Source organism: Larimichthys crocea, chromosome VIII (assembly GCF_000972845.2).
Source record: "Larimichthys crocea isolate SSNF chromosome VIII, L_crocea_2.0, whole genome shotgun sequence".
Taxonomy (NCBI): domain Eukaryota; kingdom Metazoa; phylum Chordata; class Actinopteri; family Sciaenidae; genus Larimichthys; species Larimichthys crocea.
Window position 1 is genome coordinate 30,700,852 of NC_040018.1, and position 17,058 is coordinate 30,717,909.

A 17,058-nucleotide genomic window follows, 5' to 3' on the forward strand; every position below is an offset into this window, starting at 1 on the left:
TCACAGTTTATTTATGCAGAAATAACAGCTGACACTACACTGTATTATGCCTGTACTTAAACACATTTCTCTTTGTATGTATGTGAGGACATAATGCATTCTGTAGCCCCAGAGTTGGAAAGTAACTAAGTACTTTTACTCAAGTACTGTGCTTAAAGGTGCAGCATATCAGATTTAGGGGGCTCTATTGACAGGATATATAATGCTCATAATTATGTTTTTATTCATGTTTAATCACCTTAGAATGATCATTTTATTTATCACGATGTTGGTGCAAATGCAAATAAATGTTTGGGCTCTCTTACCTGTCAAGATAAGCAGCAGAACTGAAATAGTAACTACAATACACCAAACTCCCTTAGAAACTGTGTAATTTTGAGAGCTGTTGAGTGTGTTCGTGCACAGTCCATGTCTGAAGTACATCCTACGTTTCAACAACATTTACACTAAATAAAAAAATACAGTAAACAGTAACTAATACAGGCCATTTCTTTGTCACATGTGGAGAAACCACAGACTGTATAAAACATGGACGTAGTCATGTGACGTCACCCACACATTTCTAAATAGCCGTTTCAATCTTTGTGGTCCTGCCTCTGCCGACTCCCAGCTAACCTAAAAATAGGCAAAGAGGTAAGCTGTGGTGCGAACAAAGCCTGCTTACTGAAACCAGACACCTGTGACGGACACCCACCTGTCAGTCAAAGTGTCTACGCTGTAATAATGCATAACTTTAAGACTTTAAGACTTTAAAATAATTTGAACGCTGGAGCCAGCCTCAAGTGGAGCTTAAGGAACTGCAGTTTTTGGTTTCACTTCACAGCCACGGAGGTTACCGCCTGTATCACCACAACCACTTTAGCTCGGAGCAGCTTCCTCCAAACAACGTCCCAACAGGCCGTTTACCAAAATGTCCCCACAAAGCAGAAACGTCCTCACTGTGATTGTTTTTAAAACTAAATATGGCCCGTAAAGATAGCGACACAAGCGCAGCACGCACACACAGAAAAACAAGAGAATGGAAATGTAATTGCATCACACGCTACCGTCTCCTCTGCAGGATTGAAACCGGAGTCCTTCGTGTCTCATGTTGGTGTAATGTGACATTACCGTTACTGTTACTGGACTAGTCGACAAACCAGGTCGTTCTCTGTAGAAATACACAAAAAAAATCAACAAGTTATTTATCCAAGATTTATGACTCAGCACTGTGAGAAATAATACATTTAGTTTATTATCCATCTAAATCACATAGTCAGAAGCTTTTAATCCTCACTGAACTTTACAAAGATTGACAAAAAAGACATGAATTTTCTGGAAAAAGTGAACACTGATAAAATCTTAATATTCAGCAGCACATGAAACATGTCTTATCTGTTTTCATGTTTATTTATTTAAAAATTTAAAGACATTTTCTGTCCTTTGGAGCTTTAAAATCACACAGCATTTCTCAGAAAGATTATTCAGACGTGACATTTCCTCTAAACGCTGAGGACTTTCTGAAAGCAAAGATAAATCTTTCCTTTGATAATATGAGCTGTGATTTTTCTGACTCTCCTCACAGATTTTCGTGATGCATATTAACAGCACAACAGTGATGATCTTTGCTTCTCACCACTTACTCCCTCTTGTGTTCTGTTTCTATTCCTGTAGAGCAGCTCTGAGTCAAAAAAGTCCTCCAGGAATCAAACAGGAAACATGCGAGTGAGTCAGCGAGCAACACAACAGACGTGATCACCTGGAAACATGACAAACACACCTGCAGTAATGTACACTATCATGCCTACATAATGCTTTTATATTCTACAGCACTCACCACTCAGGCCCATTAATACGGGGATGTTCAACCACTCAGCACCCACATGCAGCACTTTAACCCTCCTCGGAGATCATGAACCACAGTTTAGAAAATACTTCCCACCACCAACAAAGCTCTCCAAGTCCATTGAACATGGAGCAAAACAACCCTGACAATAGTCTGAATTATGTTACCTGTATCTCGATATTGTTTTATTGGTTTTTATTACTCAAATAAACAAAACTCATGATGCATAATGTTGAAACTAAACATTTGTGGAAGTGGTAATAGATCATGATTATGCTAATATAGCAATATAACTGGGCGGGGGTGCCGTTATACTGAATCGCACGGCTGTGATTCAGTTGTAGGCACAATCCTTTTTACAATCAATCAAAGATAGATGATGAATATAATGTAACGTTAATGTAATGTTAATATTAGAACAGCTGTTAGCGGAGTGATAGATGTGGTTAAAGTCTCAATGCCGTCATTTCTCTATACAGCACTCATGGAACGACTCTTAATATAATATAATATATATAACATACATAATAATAACATATAAATGACACCAGAGAGGAAACGTTTCAAAATAAAAGTAAGATTTTCTCAATCAAGTCTCGTTATAAACACTTAAACTTTTCTTTTTTTTCCATAATACAATAAAATGATACAATGTGATATAATATAATATAAATAGTATAAAGTGAAATAATATAGTAGAATATAATATATAATATAATGTGAAATATATAGTATAAATATTATAGAACAGAATAGAATATAATGTGATATAAATAGTATGATATAATATAATATAATATAATATAATATAAAGTTGATATAATATAATATGATATAATATAATGTGATATAATATAATATGATTATAATATAATAAAGAACAAACAAGAATAAAAATGAGAAAAAATATTCAATATAAATTGTATATAAATAAATAAATAAATAAATAAATAAATAAAGAATTATTAATAAATAATAGATAAATAAATAAATAAATGACGTCCACATCGACGTCACGAGAGCTGGTCCATGACCTCTCGCGAGACTTGCCGCTCCTATATAAACCCTCCGCGGAGCTCCGTCGCTCTTTTCTTTCTCCCGTTAGCGGTGAAGGTGCAACAGTAATCGGTCGTCCCGAGCCCGGGTTCATCCGACACCCTCACCAACCCAAGCTGAACTGAGCTCGACCTCCACAGCAGCAGCAGCATGCCTCCCAAATTCGACCCCAACGAGATTAAAGTTGGTATGTTCCCTCTGTCCGCGGGCTAACGAGGAGTTTGTTCACAGCGGAGGCTGCGGCCTGCAGCGGAGACATGAACACGGTAAGACGGGACACCGAGCGCCGGCAGAGACCAGAACACAACATTTAACCTTTAATCTGCATGTTTACATGTTTCTATGATCATTGTGTCGGTCTGTGGCGGGAAAACTTTGTGTGTTGAATCCAGGGGGAGGCCGCGTGCTAGTTAGCTGCTAACCGGCTAACGTTAGCATGGGTTAGCATGTCAGATTTATTTATTTATAAACTTAAATTAAACATTAGATTTAATTTAAAATAAGTCACTGAATAATCTGTAATTTAGTGTCCTAACTGACACTGAAGCTATGATGGGGCTCCTGATTTAATTAAATAATTATTAATGTAGTTTATTGTGTAAATGTGGCTAAATATTTAATATCAGTTAATTACAGAGTCCTGATCATTGATCATTGATTGCTACAGTTCAGATAAAAACCAGGGAGACAAATGTTAATGTTTAGTCATAATACAAAGATTTATCCTATAATATAATTAAACTAGATTTTAGATGAACAAATAAATTACAGCATGATACATTTTTTCTGATTGACTAATTGATTATCCTAAAATACAAACATCATTAGTTCAGCTGTCACAGCAGACACTGCATAAACATGAGGTGGAAACTATAATCCAAATAATTAAAGTTACTAGTGAATTAAAAGTTGGTCACTGACTTATAAGTAAACATCTCGTGCAGTCTCAGCTGTTTATGTCAAGTGTCTGTGGGAGTTTACAGAGCTTATGAACGAACTTTATTAAATGTTCAGACCTGTTTTTAATCCTGAACAGTTTGACCTGTTCACACGTGTAGGGCAGCTCGATGACTTAATTTACCAACAGATAAAATGCAGGGTTCCCAGGGTGCTTGAATTCCTTGAAAATGGTTGAATTTCAATTCAGTGTTTTCAAGGTTGTGAAAATGCTTGAAATTTGTGTGACGTCTATCTCAATAAACCAAAGAGAAAACAATGTTTCCTAATCGGCTACACGCTTGATCCGATGCCTTTACATGCAGAACTCAGTTATCAACTCGCTTGGTGTTCTGCAGAGAAATACACGCTCACAAGCTGAGAATACAAGCCATTCACAATTAGTTAAAAATCAAAACAGTCAATCTACCATATGAAATAATGCTAATCAGACCCATATTATTATGCCATACAGTGGCACCGCTGCGCTTCCATGACCATCATGGCAAACACAACTAGTAGGCTACCTATTTAAAGGTGCTGGAAAAGTGCTTGAATTTGTTCATGAAAAAGCAGTGGGAACCCTGAAAATGATTTTCTGTAACTTCACATTTGTCAAACCTTCTAGATCCCCAAATATTCCTGCCATGCCTTTGGGGTCTTTATTGTAGCTAGCTTTTTTTATTAAAAAATAAATCTGTAGCTTAAATAACCTTTTTATTACGCTGCATCCTACATGGATCAACATTTCACATCGGGACGTTAACTCGTCCTGACGGACACGTTCATTGTCATCAGGTGGAGAGACGTAAACGTGTCAGAGCCCAAGGAGCAGGAATCAGAACCAGTGTTGTACCACACAGAGAATTGATTATTCAAACATTGAAGTGTTAGTTTGTAATTTTAGTGCTGTAATCGAGCAAATCTTAAGCGGAAGCGTCACCTTCGATGAGATCGTGACCATCGCCCGCACCATGAGGGCTCGCTCCACGCCAGGGAGCTCTCCGGTAAGACGCCGCTGGCTTTTCTTTGTGCCGCGAGTAGGGATGGGACATGATTTTCGAATATCATGACGAGTTGAATATTGAATAGTAATTTTGAATGCCGTTTTGGCTTTCATTGCATTCCACTAAAAAAATGAGCACAGAAAGGCGTTTCCTAGTTCCTAAAATACTCTGTTGCATTAATTCGGCCAAGGGGGCCGCTATCGTACAGTAAAGGTAGTCAAAATAACAGAAGAAGAATTGCCATCGGTAACTGTAGTGTGATGCAGAGATGCAGCGAGGTAGCAAAAGTTCCGTATGGTCCTCATTACTTTGATAAATGAAAATCGGAACGTGTGTTCTCCGCAGCCGGTCTGATTGTCAATAGGTTGGTACCCGTCTCCATCCCGACCACGTCGACATGTTAATTTTTCGAAACAAAAAATATGTCTTAGGTTTATTCTACTCTGTTCGAGCGCTTTCAATATCGTTCCCTAAACGGGCAGTTTCACTCGCGGTTCCTTTCTAACAGACGTAAATAGTAAATATAAATATAAATAATAAAATTGGAAGCCTATATTATTGTTTGAGACTGTTGGCTATGTGATGTGAATGGAAGTTTATTGTTTATTGTTTACATTGTTTATTGACTCATTAAACCGTTACCGTTTCACCCGTCTGTCATGTGTGCACGCGTGGGTGTGTGGGTGGGGGCGGGCGGGGTTCTGTCGATTTTCGAATCGAATTTCGAATAGTGTTTTTGATCAAAAGTCACATCCCTACCGCTCAGCCTCCCGCCACTATGCCCGTCTGTCACGGTGACTGAGTATAATCCAGTGGAGGCTCAGAGTGACCCAGCTTTAGGAAACAGGGCTGCCCCAACATGTGGACAACTCTGTGCCGAAAAGTCTGGAACAGATTTAATTTGAACCTTTTTGAAATGTTTAGATTTGCTCGATTACTCCACCTGATCAGTTGAACGCTCAACACGATGAGTGTTAGATGTCTGAGTTCAAAGTAATCTGCAGCTTTAAATCCAGAATAACTGAACTGATACACGAGCAGCTGATGGATAAAATGTTCTTGGACTCGTTCCTGATCATCCAGGTGTGTTTTAGTCGTTTTAAAACGAGTTGTGAAACTAAACCACGTCCGTCCTCTGAATCGTCTTCACACCTGTGAACGCTCAGCTGTCAGTGGGTGTTCAGACCGAACGTGTGAACATTTGTCGTCTTAATCTGCTTGTTTTTGTCTTTGCAGTGTACATGAGGTGCACAGGAGGAGAAGTCGGAGCCACCTCCGCTCTTGCCCCCAAAATCGGACCTCTGGGTCTGGTAAGTGTGAAACAAACCGCCTCTATGAGCCGAACCAGCCTCCCGCCACTATGCCTGTCTGTCACAGTGACTGAGTGTAATCCAGTGGAGGCTCAGAGCGACCCGGCTTTAGGAAACAGGCCTGCCCAAAATCGATGGACAACTCTGTGCCGAAAAGTCTGGAACAAAACAAAAAAACCCAGAGTGAATTTAAGAGTCTCAGCTTGAATGTGCTCGTCCTAACTGAACTTTGTCCTCAACAGTCTCCCAAGAAAGTTGGTGACGACATTGCCAAGGCCACCGGTGACTGGAAGGGCCTGAGGATCACCGTGAAGCTGACCATCCAGAACAGACAGGCCACGGTGAGTGCTCCGCCAGGCTCATCACGGTGGATACAAACACTCTGCGGAGCTGGAGGATGACTTGACTTTGTGTGTTTCAGGTCGAGGTCGTTCCCTCTGCCTCCGCCCTTCAATCAAGGCTCTGAAGGAGCCTCCTCGTGACAGGAAGAAGGTCAAGAACAGTAAGTAACCATGGAAACGCTGAGGTTTTCCTGAACGAAGGGATCAGACTGAAGTGGACTGACTCTGATTCATTTAATCTTCCAGTCAAGCACAGCGGAAGCGTCACCTTCGACGAGATCGTGACCATCGCCCGCACCATGAGGGCTCGCTCCATCGCCAGGGAGCTCTCCGGTAAGACGCCGCTGGCTTTTCTTTGTGCCGCTCAGCCTCCCGCCCATATGCCGTCTGTGACGGTGACTGAGTAAATCCAGTGGAGGCTCAGAGTGACCCAGCTTTAGGAAACAGGGCTGCCCCAACATGTGGACAACTCTGTGCCGAAAAGTCTGGAACAGATTTAATTTGAACCTTTTTAAAATGTTTCCTGTGTTTTAGACTTGAAACATTAAATATATTCTTTCTCTTCAGGAACCATCAAGGAGATCCTGGGAACCGCTCAGTCTGTCGGCTGCACCATCGACGGACGTCCTCCCCACGACGTCATCGATGACATCAACAGCGGCAAAATCGAGTGTCCGTCCGAGTAAATCTGACGTGAATAAAAATGTTGAAACGGAACAACCTGTGTCGAACCTTGTTTTTGTAGTTCACTGAATATCGGCTCATCCTGTGTAAACCATGAGCATAAAATACTGCATATGCATGAACACAGTACTGAAATATAGAAATATAGCATTTATAGATTACTCGACACCTTAAGTAACTTAAGTACTGTTAATGCAGGACTTCTAAATGAGCGTTTTAAACTGTCACTACTTTTTAGAGGATTTTAAAAGTCCAAATATAACTAAAGATTAAACACTTATGATGTGTTTGACATTAATCAGCACTTAAATGATGTAATACAAAAATCTTACTTGACTATTTGGGGAATTTTTAAAGAGAAACCCTTGAGTAAGAAGGACTGGATTCAAAGTTTAAGTTGACTAATATTTTACAAGGAGTGTTTAACAGTGCAACACACAAAAGGGGTTACAGAGAAAAGGCTCCTCGAGGAGCTCTAACTGATACAGATAATATAACGTCCTTTTTTGGTTTTCTGCTCAGTAATGAGCATTGTTTCATATCCACATGGTTCTCTCCTAACCTTGTACTACTGATTTATAATTATCTCTGCCAGCCTCAGTAAATCCCAGGCTGAATAAAGGAAGTGCATGAGACAGGATACACACCAACATATGAATTAAAACACCTGAACCCCAGTATGATCCTGATTTATAACTATTATTAATGGAACAAAGGTCTAAGTCTTCTTGTGCGTGCTTCCACTTAATTTACCTGATGTGTGTGTGTGTGCACAGAAAGATGCAGACGATGTATTTTTTTTTCATTAATAAAATTCTTTGAGCATTTATTTGATGGAACAGTCGAGTGTAGCAACAGTCGTGGTCGTCTAACCCGTGTTGTTGCAGTCTGGACTCAGACGTGCTGCCAGCTGAGCTCCAAACATCTGTCACCTGGACCTGATAGAAGCCAGAGTCTCTGTGTCCTTGTCTAAACCTGGTGCCTACATTACCCACAATCCAACTCTGCTACTACCAGTTAGTCAGTAAAGTCAGGTTCAGGTGTTTCATGTTTTATGTTTTACAAGTTCTTTTAATTAAACCAAGTTTATAGTCTCAGTTTGACAAAATGTTGAGATCTGATGCTTTTAATTATTTGTAATGAGTTTGATGTTTGGACAAAACTGTGTCTGCATTACTGTTACTCTGATTCTTTTTCTTTTTCAAGTCATTTTCTCAATTATCGGTTAGTTTGGTCTTTTGATCCCAAAGCTGAAGGTCCAGTTTACTGTCAGAGGAGTAAATACAGCCGAGTTCATGGTCGGAGCTCGAGACAAAACGTGTGAATGAATCAAGTTTGAAGGATCCAGATGAAACCGTCTGTGGTCAGTCAGTCATGACTCAGCAGTTTTTCTTTTTATACAAAATATTTATTGGAAATCTCAAACAGTCATTTACAATCTACAAAAGTATAAATGCTAAAAAAAACAAAACTCAGCAGATAAACAAAAAGATGGACAAACACTGAAGCCGCTCGTGTGAATCAGCAGATCAGCTTCTTATTCTTTGATCGAGAAGTTTCTGATTTCAATCTAAACTTCACTGGATCTACGTTTTCTTCGTGTGTTCGGATGTTTGACCTCTACGCGTGAAACGTTTCTAACGAGCCCTTTAATGACTGACCTCAGATCAGATCCAGAGTCCGTCTGAGTTTGACTACAGAAAAAAACAGAAACAGTGTTTGTATCAAAAATGATTAGAAATACAAAATGAACAGAGGTGGAGGTGCGTGAAGGAGCTCCACCTGTTTGTGCTTTGTTTGCTGCTGCTGCACCTCCTCACACTCTAAACCTGGATGTTCTGATTCACGGCGACTCGGCGGCGCTTAAACGCATCACGTCCAGCCGGCGATGACCTCGCGCGAAGGTGACGGGGGCGCATTTCATTCAGTCACCGTGGCCTCCGTCAGTTCTCCACCTCCTCCTCGTCCTCCTCGGCTTCGTTCTCGGCTTCGGGCTCCTCCTCCATGCGCTCCTCCTCCTCCTCCTCTTCCTCCTCCCGGCTCTTGTCGTTCTCGGAGTCGGTCTTCTTCTCTTTGTCTTTGCGTTTCTGCTCCGACACCTCCTTCTTTCCTTTCTGGCCCTTCTTGTACACTGTGGAGGAGAACAGACATCTGTGATTCAACGGGCGGCCCGGGGGCCACATCCGGGCCGGGAAACGACCTCCAAGTGGGCCACAGGTGACAAATTAACCTACATAATTAGTGTTTGGAGTGAGGCGTCTCTGCTCAGAGCTGCACATGCTCAGTAATGAGCGAGAACGTTAACCAGCGGGCATGTTGTCGTGGTTAAGAGAATATTCAGAGGTCACACATCGAGAAAATAACAAACTTCCCCGAGCGAATCGTAGAAGACGAGCGCTGACGAGCAGAGTTTGATTATGATTGCCACGGTGCGTTCATGGACAGTCAGACAGTTCCAGCAGCTTCTCTTCATGAGTCTGAAACTTTAAATAATGTTACTCGATATACATTTGATAATTTAGCGTCATTAAATTGGCTAACTGAAACGATTCAACAGATTTGCACGAAATGTCAAATAATCGCAGACGACGTGACGGTAACGAGACATTTTATCGTCTGACTGATGGTTTGCATATTATTGATGTAGCTGTGTGTTGCCGTCATTTAACTGTCGAGTAAAGGCGTCGTCTGACCCCCAGAAGCCACCGGGCGAGGACGCGGCACGTAGAGGTCGAGTCGACTTCATTACTCCACGATGACGTTTAGAGCTTGACGTCGACATAGTGGAAGGAGAGCGGGGAATTATTCCACCGCAGACGAAGAGGACAGATTTCCCCAAGTTGTGCAAACGTTACCCGGCTGTCCCAGCGACAAGCACCCCGAGCGAGAAATACCATCACGCGACAGCGGGCGAGCCGTCACCCAGCGCAGGTAGATGCGCTCGTGTTCTTGCAGACCAGGATCGAAAAACGGTTGTTACAGTTATACAGGTTACGGCGAAGCATTCCCTCCTCCTGAGATTTTTTTAATTACTGAAAATATCAATGATGTCACCAGCGACTAGTCGACGTCGACTCGACTTTCATCATATTAGTGTCGACTGGCATCATGTTACGTGTGCGCCGCAGCGATACACTGCCGCTCTAACACAGGACTCACACAGGAGGTGGACGGCAGCGGAGCAAGCCGGCCGTATTCACGCGAGATCACACGAGAATCCTGGACATACCCGAGACCCCGCGATAAACTGTGTATAAAAAAAACAACAACAACAAACAGCTGACTTTGCTTCTCTGACGTGGAGGAGATTATAAAAAGCATCTGTTGTGTCATAAATGATTGTGTGTTGTTCCACTTCAACAATTAGTCTCTCGTTGAGACCCTTTGATCGATCTTTGATCACCTGGTGTCACCGGTCATGACGTCGTTGATGTGAAGTTGTAAAAAGCTACATGAACTGCGTATTGTGTTTTATTTTGAAAGGGCGGAAGTTTATTACGTTGATTCTGTGTCGGATTTCCTGTCTGGTGCGGCAGTGCTCTGTTGAAATTTACGAGGTTTAGCCGCGGCTCGCGGAAAAAATAGAAATCCTGCGGGAAGCTCGCGCCGTGGCGCGAGAGCGTTCGGGAAGCGCCTGATCCGCCGCCCTATGTGAGTTGGCCTAAGTCTTTTTCAAACCCCAGCGGCTCCACCGCGGTCCGGTTCAGGAGCGGACGCCCCGAGCAAACCGAAACAAATGAAACACGCAGCATATTTCCACAAGTAGAAGCAGATTTAGAAGAACATGAAGCAGGAAAATGAGCAAATCTGAGCGAGTTAACAAAGTCTGGAGGGACAAACGCTCCAAAGGACGACGGAATTAATTAATTAAAAACGTCAGCACGTGCAGTCAGACTGAGGAGGAATGAAGCAGAAGACATCCGCTGGTGTACCGACCCTCCAGAGCTTCTTTCAGAGGCTCCATGAACCGCTCGAACTCCATCTCCTCCATCGCGGCCAGGACGTCCCCGGCGTTCAGAGTTTTCCTCTTCGCTTTCATGGCGAAGTTGTTGGCGCTGTAACGAGACACAAACATTTATTTAACAGCAGCGTTCAGCACCACCTACAGGACACGATGGCCGTATGACCACCTGCCAGATAATAATATAGAATTTCTTTCAAACTTTAATCCTCACACAGACGGTTGTTTCTTCCGTCTCTCGAGTCAAGCTGAGTTTTGTGAATCGATGCTCGGTTCGTTCGGTTCTTACCAGGACGTCGCGTACAGCACGAACACGCTGGCAGCCTGGGAGATGGCTCGCCTCGCTTCTTTCGACACGTTCACCCCGTCTGGGAGCTGTGAGGAAAACAAACGGTGCGGAGGAGTTTAATCTCAACGCCGCCAGAGTCACCAACGTTTATCAGAGAACACAGGCGGGCTGCGGGAGAGCTCAGTCAGTCGACATGAAAAGAGAAAAACGTTTATTCTGAAGACGGGAAGTCAGTGAAACACGGGAAGCTGTTCACCACGCACATCGTTTACGAAGCGACTAATGAGGAAACTTTCATGAACACTGAATTAGAAACGAGTTAACGAGGAGCTGCTGATGACAAACTTGGTAATTAATAATAATCTTAACTTAAACTTCTTTAAATTATTTATAAAATAAAGTATTTATTGTGTTGCTGCTGTCCGTGAATAATTTAACTCAAACAGGTAAATTAACTAAATAGGTAAATTTTAAAATTTCACCTGTCCCTCACAAAAACATTTAAGTGTAAATATTAATTAATAATATAAATATAATATAAGTTTTTAGTAAAACATGATGAAATATTTTGATGTTTTCAAGCTTAAAACCTGAAATTAAAACAAGATATTTTTAGTTTCGAACCATCGGGAAGAAGAAGAGTGTCGTGCCAGAACCGGAGCTGGACTACGACATAATGGCAGAGGAGAGCGAAGCGAAGAGGACGCTGACGGAGGAAACCTCCACTGACTTTAGAGACACGTCAGATTAACTTTGATAATTGATTAATTGTTTTCGAGATAAACCAATGGAGCCGGTGTCGTGCCAGAACAGGAGCTGGGGGAGGCGGTAACTGTTGGACTACCACCAGCTGGCTGCTCTGTCTTGTGTTGTTAGTTTTCGAATCATAAGTAACGTAATCAGACACAAATACTCGAGTACAGGTGTCCACACTGACGTCACGTGGTCAGTGCGCGTGGACTCACCGCCTCCTTGATGATGCGGGTTATCACCGCGTTGGGCAGGTTCAGGTCTTCCGGTCTCTCTGCCATCTCACTGTCCGCTCACAGAGTCCTCGAACCGGGTCAGCCCGCCGCGTGTTCGCCGGTCCCCCCGGTAACGGTCGTCTCTGTCTCTCTCGCGCGCGTGGCGCTAACGGAGTTGTTGTGTTAGCCTCGAGCTAACGTTGGTTAGCGAGCTCGTGCAGCGTCACGCGGGTGTTCACCTGTTCGGACGTCACACACAGGTGATCGATCAGTTCGGTTAATCGATCTCTTCCGCGCGGGCCAACCAGAACCGATTTGTTTTGAGACGTTTCCCGCGAACCGTCCAAGCACGAGCGCCTCCTCCTGCGTCAACTCTCAACTCTGGCCTCTGACGTAGGCGTGACGTATGACGACGGGTACGTCATTAACATAAAGAAATAATTATTTTTAAATTTAATTGTTTTAATTGTTTTGCAAACGAATTACTATATTTAAAATTATTAATTAATTATAAACATATAAAGAAAAATAATAATATTGATATTTGATATTGATATTTAGTTTTAAATGTTTCATTAATGCTGATAGATAGTGACAGTATGTGATTCTCCACATTCAGGTAAATATTATTCTTATTAAGAATACAAAATAAAATAAATCCATCAGGACTGAAACAAACAAACTGAACCTGACGAAGATATTGGTATTATTAAGTTTTAGGTCAATTTAGGACAAATATTGTCTTTGTAGTAATTTTTTTAAATCAAAGAAAACATCATATATATATATATATAATAGAATATTCTGGATATAAAAAGGAAAACTGGACAAACAATTAAAATTTCATGATCGAGACATTTTTATGTTTTCAAGGTGACGTTAAATAAAGATTTTATTTTGTACAGTTAATTTTATCATTAATAAAATGCCACATTCACAAGAAAAGATCAAGAACTGCGTCACTGTGGCAACATGAATAATAATTAAAAAATGTGTTTTGTATTGTCTGATGATACTTAATTTTGATTCTGTTTTTATTTTTGTTGTTGTTTACTTAATATTGTACACCTGGTATGAACTAAATAAAATAAAATTAGAAACACACGTAGGCTACAGTCAAAGTTATATTTACAAACTTTTGTCATGATTCAGACAATTTGACAACTGAACATCATCACAACACAACAACTGGACAGTATCTGCATTTATCTTCATATAACATAAATACATAACCACATAAACACATAACATGCAATAATATCTTTTCTATTAACGGCTCCTTTTGTGTTTCTATTGTTATTACTCATCTATGAGCAGGTGTGTGTACAGTAACAGTCATAAAGTTTGGACACATCTTCTTATTACGTGTTTTTTTCTTTATTTTTGTTTTTGTAGATTAACACTGAAGACATCAAAATGATAAAATAACACATAAACATTGTAAACAAAGCAAACCATGTTTTACATTTCAGATTCTTCAAACCTGTTTTATCGTCTATCTTACTTTAAATGGGACCATGAACATCATGCTGTGTGGAAGAAGACTTCAGACCATAAACTGGTCATAAACTGTTTACTGGGGTATTAAATCAACTGGAAAGTCGGCTCATTTTCTCCATAAGGCTCTATACAATAAAGATGCAGCTGCACTCTGCTGGCCATTAGAAAGAATGCAGCTCTGTCCACTTTTAATATACTGTCAGTGACACACCAAAATATATACTGGGACACCAAATGTGGATTAATCCGCCACTGAAAATAGTCCCCAAGACAACATAGGTTCAACTCAGTGTGTTTCTTACAGGATGAACTGTCCAATCCGTTAAACATTCACACTGCACCGACAAACTGGAACACACAGCGGCGCGACAATGCTTCCTCTTGGCCCGTTGCACATTATTTTCAGTGTACAGATGAATATTAAAATCCTTGACTGGGCAGACTTCCAGCTCAGCTTCATTACAAACAGAGCGGAGAAGGTCATGGTTTGTTGTTGGAAAAGGTATTTAGGTGGTTTCCATGGCAGCTGGCTTCCTCGACACATGCAGGAGGCGATGCGGCCCACACGTTGTAAACCGCTCTGTAGAGTAGGACTACGCACTGGAAGGTGAACTTCGCCGCCCACCAGGTTCAAACGTCTGTAGCTGTTTCTGGGCAGCGCTCCAGGATACTAAAGTTTCCTCAGCTGAGCGATATTTGTGTTGCTGCTCACCTGACCTCATGTCCACAGGTGCTGCAGATGTCCAACCAGTCATATTATGATGATATAATTGTTTGTACAGCTGTACGTGTGTATTTGTTTTGATTACATTACTTACGTTCAAAAACTAGCGAGTCGAGCTCCAGTTCTGGCACGTCATCTCCACCAGCACCTGCTAACGTTAGCTCCACGCAGGAGAGACAACCGTTACCGTGCATCATCAACCAGGTCCCCAGCAGCAGCTGATATCAGTGACCAGTCCAGCAGCAGTCAGCCCAGCTGGGCGTCTGTCTTTCAGCCTTTTATTTCACCAAGCTCTCACCAACCACTAAAAGTCAGTCCCACATTTACTCTTGTCCGGCGGCTTCTTGCTCGCTCACTCTCTCCTTTTCTCTTCTTAGCTTCCTCCGTCAGCGTCCTCTTCACTCTCTTCTCCTCTGCCATTATGTCCATAGAGGCTGCTGAGCTCCTGTTCTGGCACGACATCCACATCACTCCCCCTTAGCATTCCCCTGTAAACCTCCTCTTCTTCTTCCTGGTGGTCCAAAACGCCTGTGGTACAAACACTAACACTCCCCCAGGGCTCTGAGCTCACAGTCCGGGCAACCTGGCTAACAAACTGAACTAAGATGAGCTAACAGCAGCTACAGCTGTCAGCAGTTTACTTCACTGTCCATCATAAACTCTGTAAATCACAGAGAGTTGAGGCGGAGCAGGTAGAAAAGTTGCTGATACGTGAAAACACATGCAACCAGACAAGCAAATGAAGAAAACACCTTGACCACTTTGTTTATTCTTTAGGGGACGGTTGACATCAATCAACCGACACTGACACTTGACATCATCGCTGTAAACGTACCAGAAATCCTGACAGTAACATTGCTTATCTTTTATTAAACCTGTCATTGAGCATTAAACATTCATTTATGTGTTTTTGTGTCACTTGATGAATATAAGTCCTTCGTTTAGCTCCGTTTTTAGTCTCCACCAACTCCTTTAGCTGCTAAATGCTCGTCTATGTTCAGCATCCAGCCTCTAACTGAGTCCCTCTGCTGTTTATTACTGAGCCGAGGACATTGGACCATATTCAGAGAGAGCTGACTCTGCAGTTCATCAACTTTTTGGAGCATTTTAGCACCTTTCAGCTCATTGTTTTGGTTTTATGTCCCTCAGCTTTACTGCTCTTGTATATTTTGTTGGACACACTCCATAACAAACATTTCTAGCAGGGAGGCCTCTTCATATAGAGAGAAGAATAAATGTATCAGAAGGGAGGTCAGGAAGGACTACATCAACAAAAAGTCGATTAGAGACGATGTATGTGTCAGACTCTGTTGACCATGACTGACTTTAATCCAACCTGTAGTCCAACAATAACACCTGAGCGCCTGAATGAATCACCAAGGTCTCCTCATACAGACACTCAGTCAGAGATCCAGTATATGTTTAAATAAACTACTGACTGAAATATTAAGAATAAAGCTGTTGAACTGTCTGCTTCATTGACATAATACAAGCAACTAGAGAGAATTATATAAACGTCATACAAACATAATTTTAGATCCTCTCCAATAGTGGAGGAGGTGAAATCATATTTTAGTTAAATAAAAGTACAAAGACCTCAGACGGCAAAACCACAGCAGCTCTTCAGAAACCTGCAAGGAACGTCATGGAGACCGTGTCAAGGTTTTAGACAGTCTGCAGGGACGTCACAGAGACTACGTTCAGGTTTTAGACAGTCTGCAGGGACGTCACAGAGACTACATTCAGGTTTTAGACAGTCTGTGGTTCAGACACATGTGGACATACGTCACAAAAAAGATGAGAAATAATAATTTTTGTGTGTTTTCAACTGATCAGATACTATAAATTATAATTTAAAATACTTTTTATATGTTGTACTGTACTGATTGAGAGTTTTCATTTCATTTAACTCAGTCACAGTGCTTCATTGTTCAGACTCGTACCTACAGAGCTGATTTAACTGTATGAACATTGTTGTGCAGCAGGTGGCAGGTGGGCGTCGTGTTATTCATGGAGTCATTGTTCTCTACACAACGTCAGAAACAGAACAAGACGACATGTTTGCATTCAGTCACACATGCACTGATAATATATACACTGTGGAGGCTTTTATGTCATTTGAAGATTAAAATATATTTTAATGGGCTTTTAAAGTTTTTTGCACCAAAGTGCTTCACCAAGACAAAACATAAATTCAAAATAAAGTTTAAAAGCCAGGGGCGGATCTTAAAAGCATTAACAGACTGTCTAATGGACTCTGGAGGCGCCGCACTGAAACCACCGTCCATGGCATTTGTTTCGAACGCGGCAAAGCCTACGCGCCACGTGGGGTGATCTGAGTGGTTGAAACGAACAGGAACCGTGTAGGGACGCTACAATAGAGGTGATCTGGTCTCAGGCTGCAGCATTTTTATTTACCTGTCCACAGGAAATGGTCACCTGAGTGAGTCACAGTAATCC

The 17,058-nt window shown here is 41.7% G+C and overlaps 2 protein-coding genes and 3 non-coding genes across 6 annotated transcripts; 4 read left to right on the forward strand and 1 right to left on the reverse strand.

Annotated features, from left to right (window-relative positions):
• Positions 1-2,897: 2,897 nt before the first annotated feature.
• LOC104937790 (60S ribosomal protein L12) lies at positions 2,898-7,192 on the forward strand. Its single transcript, XM_027281500.1, is given in 7 exon segments — positions 2,898-3,068; positions 6,061-6,134; positions 6,377-6,475; positions 6,556-6,583; positions 6,586-6,636; positions 6,722-6,808; positions 7,043-7,192. Coding segments are annotated over 7 exon segments (495 nt in total). The 5' UTR covers positions 2,898-3,031; the 3' UTR covers positions 7,162-7,192.
• Positions 5,594-5,720, forward strand: LOC113746403 (small nucleolar RNA SNORA65). Its single transcript, XR_003462832.1, has one exon. It is a non-coding gene; the product is annotated as a small nucleolar RNA SNORA65 (small nucleolar RNA).
• LOC113746407 (small nucleolar RNA SNORA65) lies at positions 6,176-6,303 on the forward strand. Its single transcript, XR_003462836.1, has one exon. It is a non-coding gene; the product is annotated as a small nucleolar RNA SNORA65 (small nucleolar RNA).
• LOC113746410 (small nucleolar RNA SNORA65) lies at positions 6,847-6,971 on the forward strand. The gene has a single exon (XR_003462839.1). It is a non-coding gene; the product is annotated as a small nucleolar RNA SNORA65 (small nucleolar RNA).
• A 1,353-nt stretch (positions 7,193-8,545) lies between the features above and the next one.
• pole3 (polymerase (DNA directed), epsilon 3 (p17 subunit)) lies at positions 8,546-12,783 on the reverse strand. Of its 2 annotated transcripts, XR_003462747.1 has the most exons (5): positions 12,375-12,783; positions 11,410-11,495; positions 11,096-11,214; positions 8,942-9,290; positions 8,546-8,853 (listed from the first exon to the last, which is right to left on the reverse strand). XR_003462747.1 is itself a non-coding variant. In XM_019257647.2 (4 exons), the coding sequence occupies exons 1-4, from the start codon at positions 12,438-12,440 to the stop codon at positions 9,103-9,105; spliced, it is 459 nt and encodes a 152-aa protein (XP_019113192.1). In that variant the 5' UTR covers positions 12,441-12,783; the 3' UTR covers positions 8,552-9,102. The 2 variants fall into 2 exon arrangements, 1 of the variants encoding a protein (XP_019113192.1); XM_019257647.2 differs by having other exon boundaries at positions 8,552-9,290.
• Between the last annotated feature and the right edge of the window lie 4,275 nt (positions 12,784-17,058).

Coding starts and splice junctions, on each gene's coding strand:
- pole3 (XM_019257647.2), bottom strand. CDS start 12,440: ATGGCAGAGAGACCGGAAGACCTGAACCTGCCCAACGCGGTGATAACC. Junction 11,215..11,409: donor GTGCTGTACGCGACGTCCTG/GTAAGAACCGAA, acceptor GTCTCGTTACAG/CGCCAACAACTTCGCCATGA. Junction 9,291..11,095: donor TCTGAAAGAAGCTCTGGAGG/GTCGGTACACCA, acceptor TCTCCTCCACAG/TGTACAAGAAGGGCCAGAAA.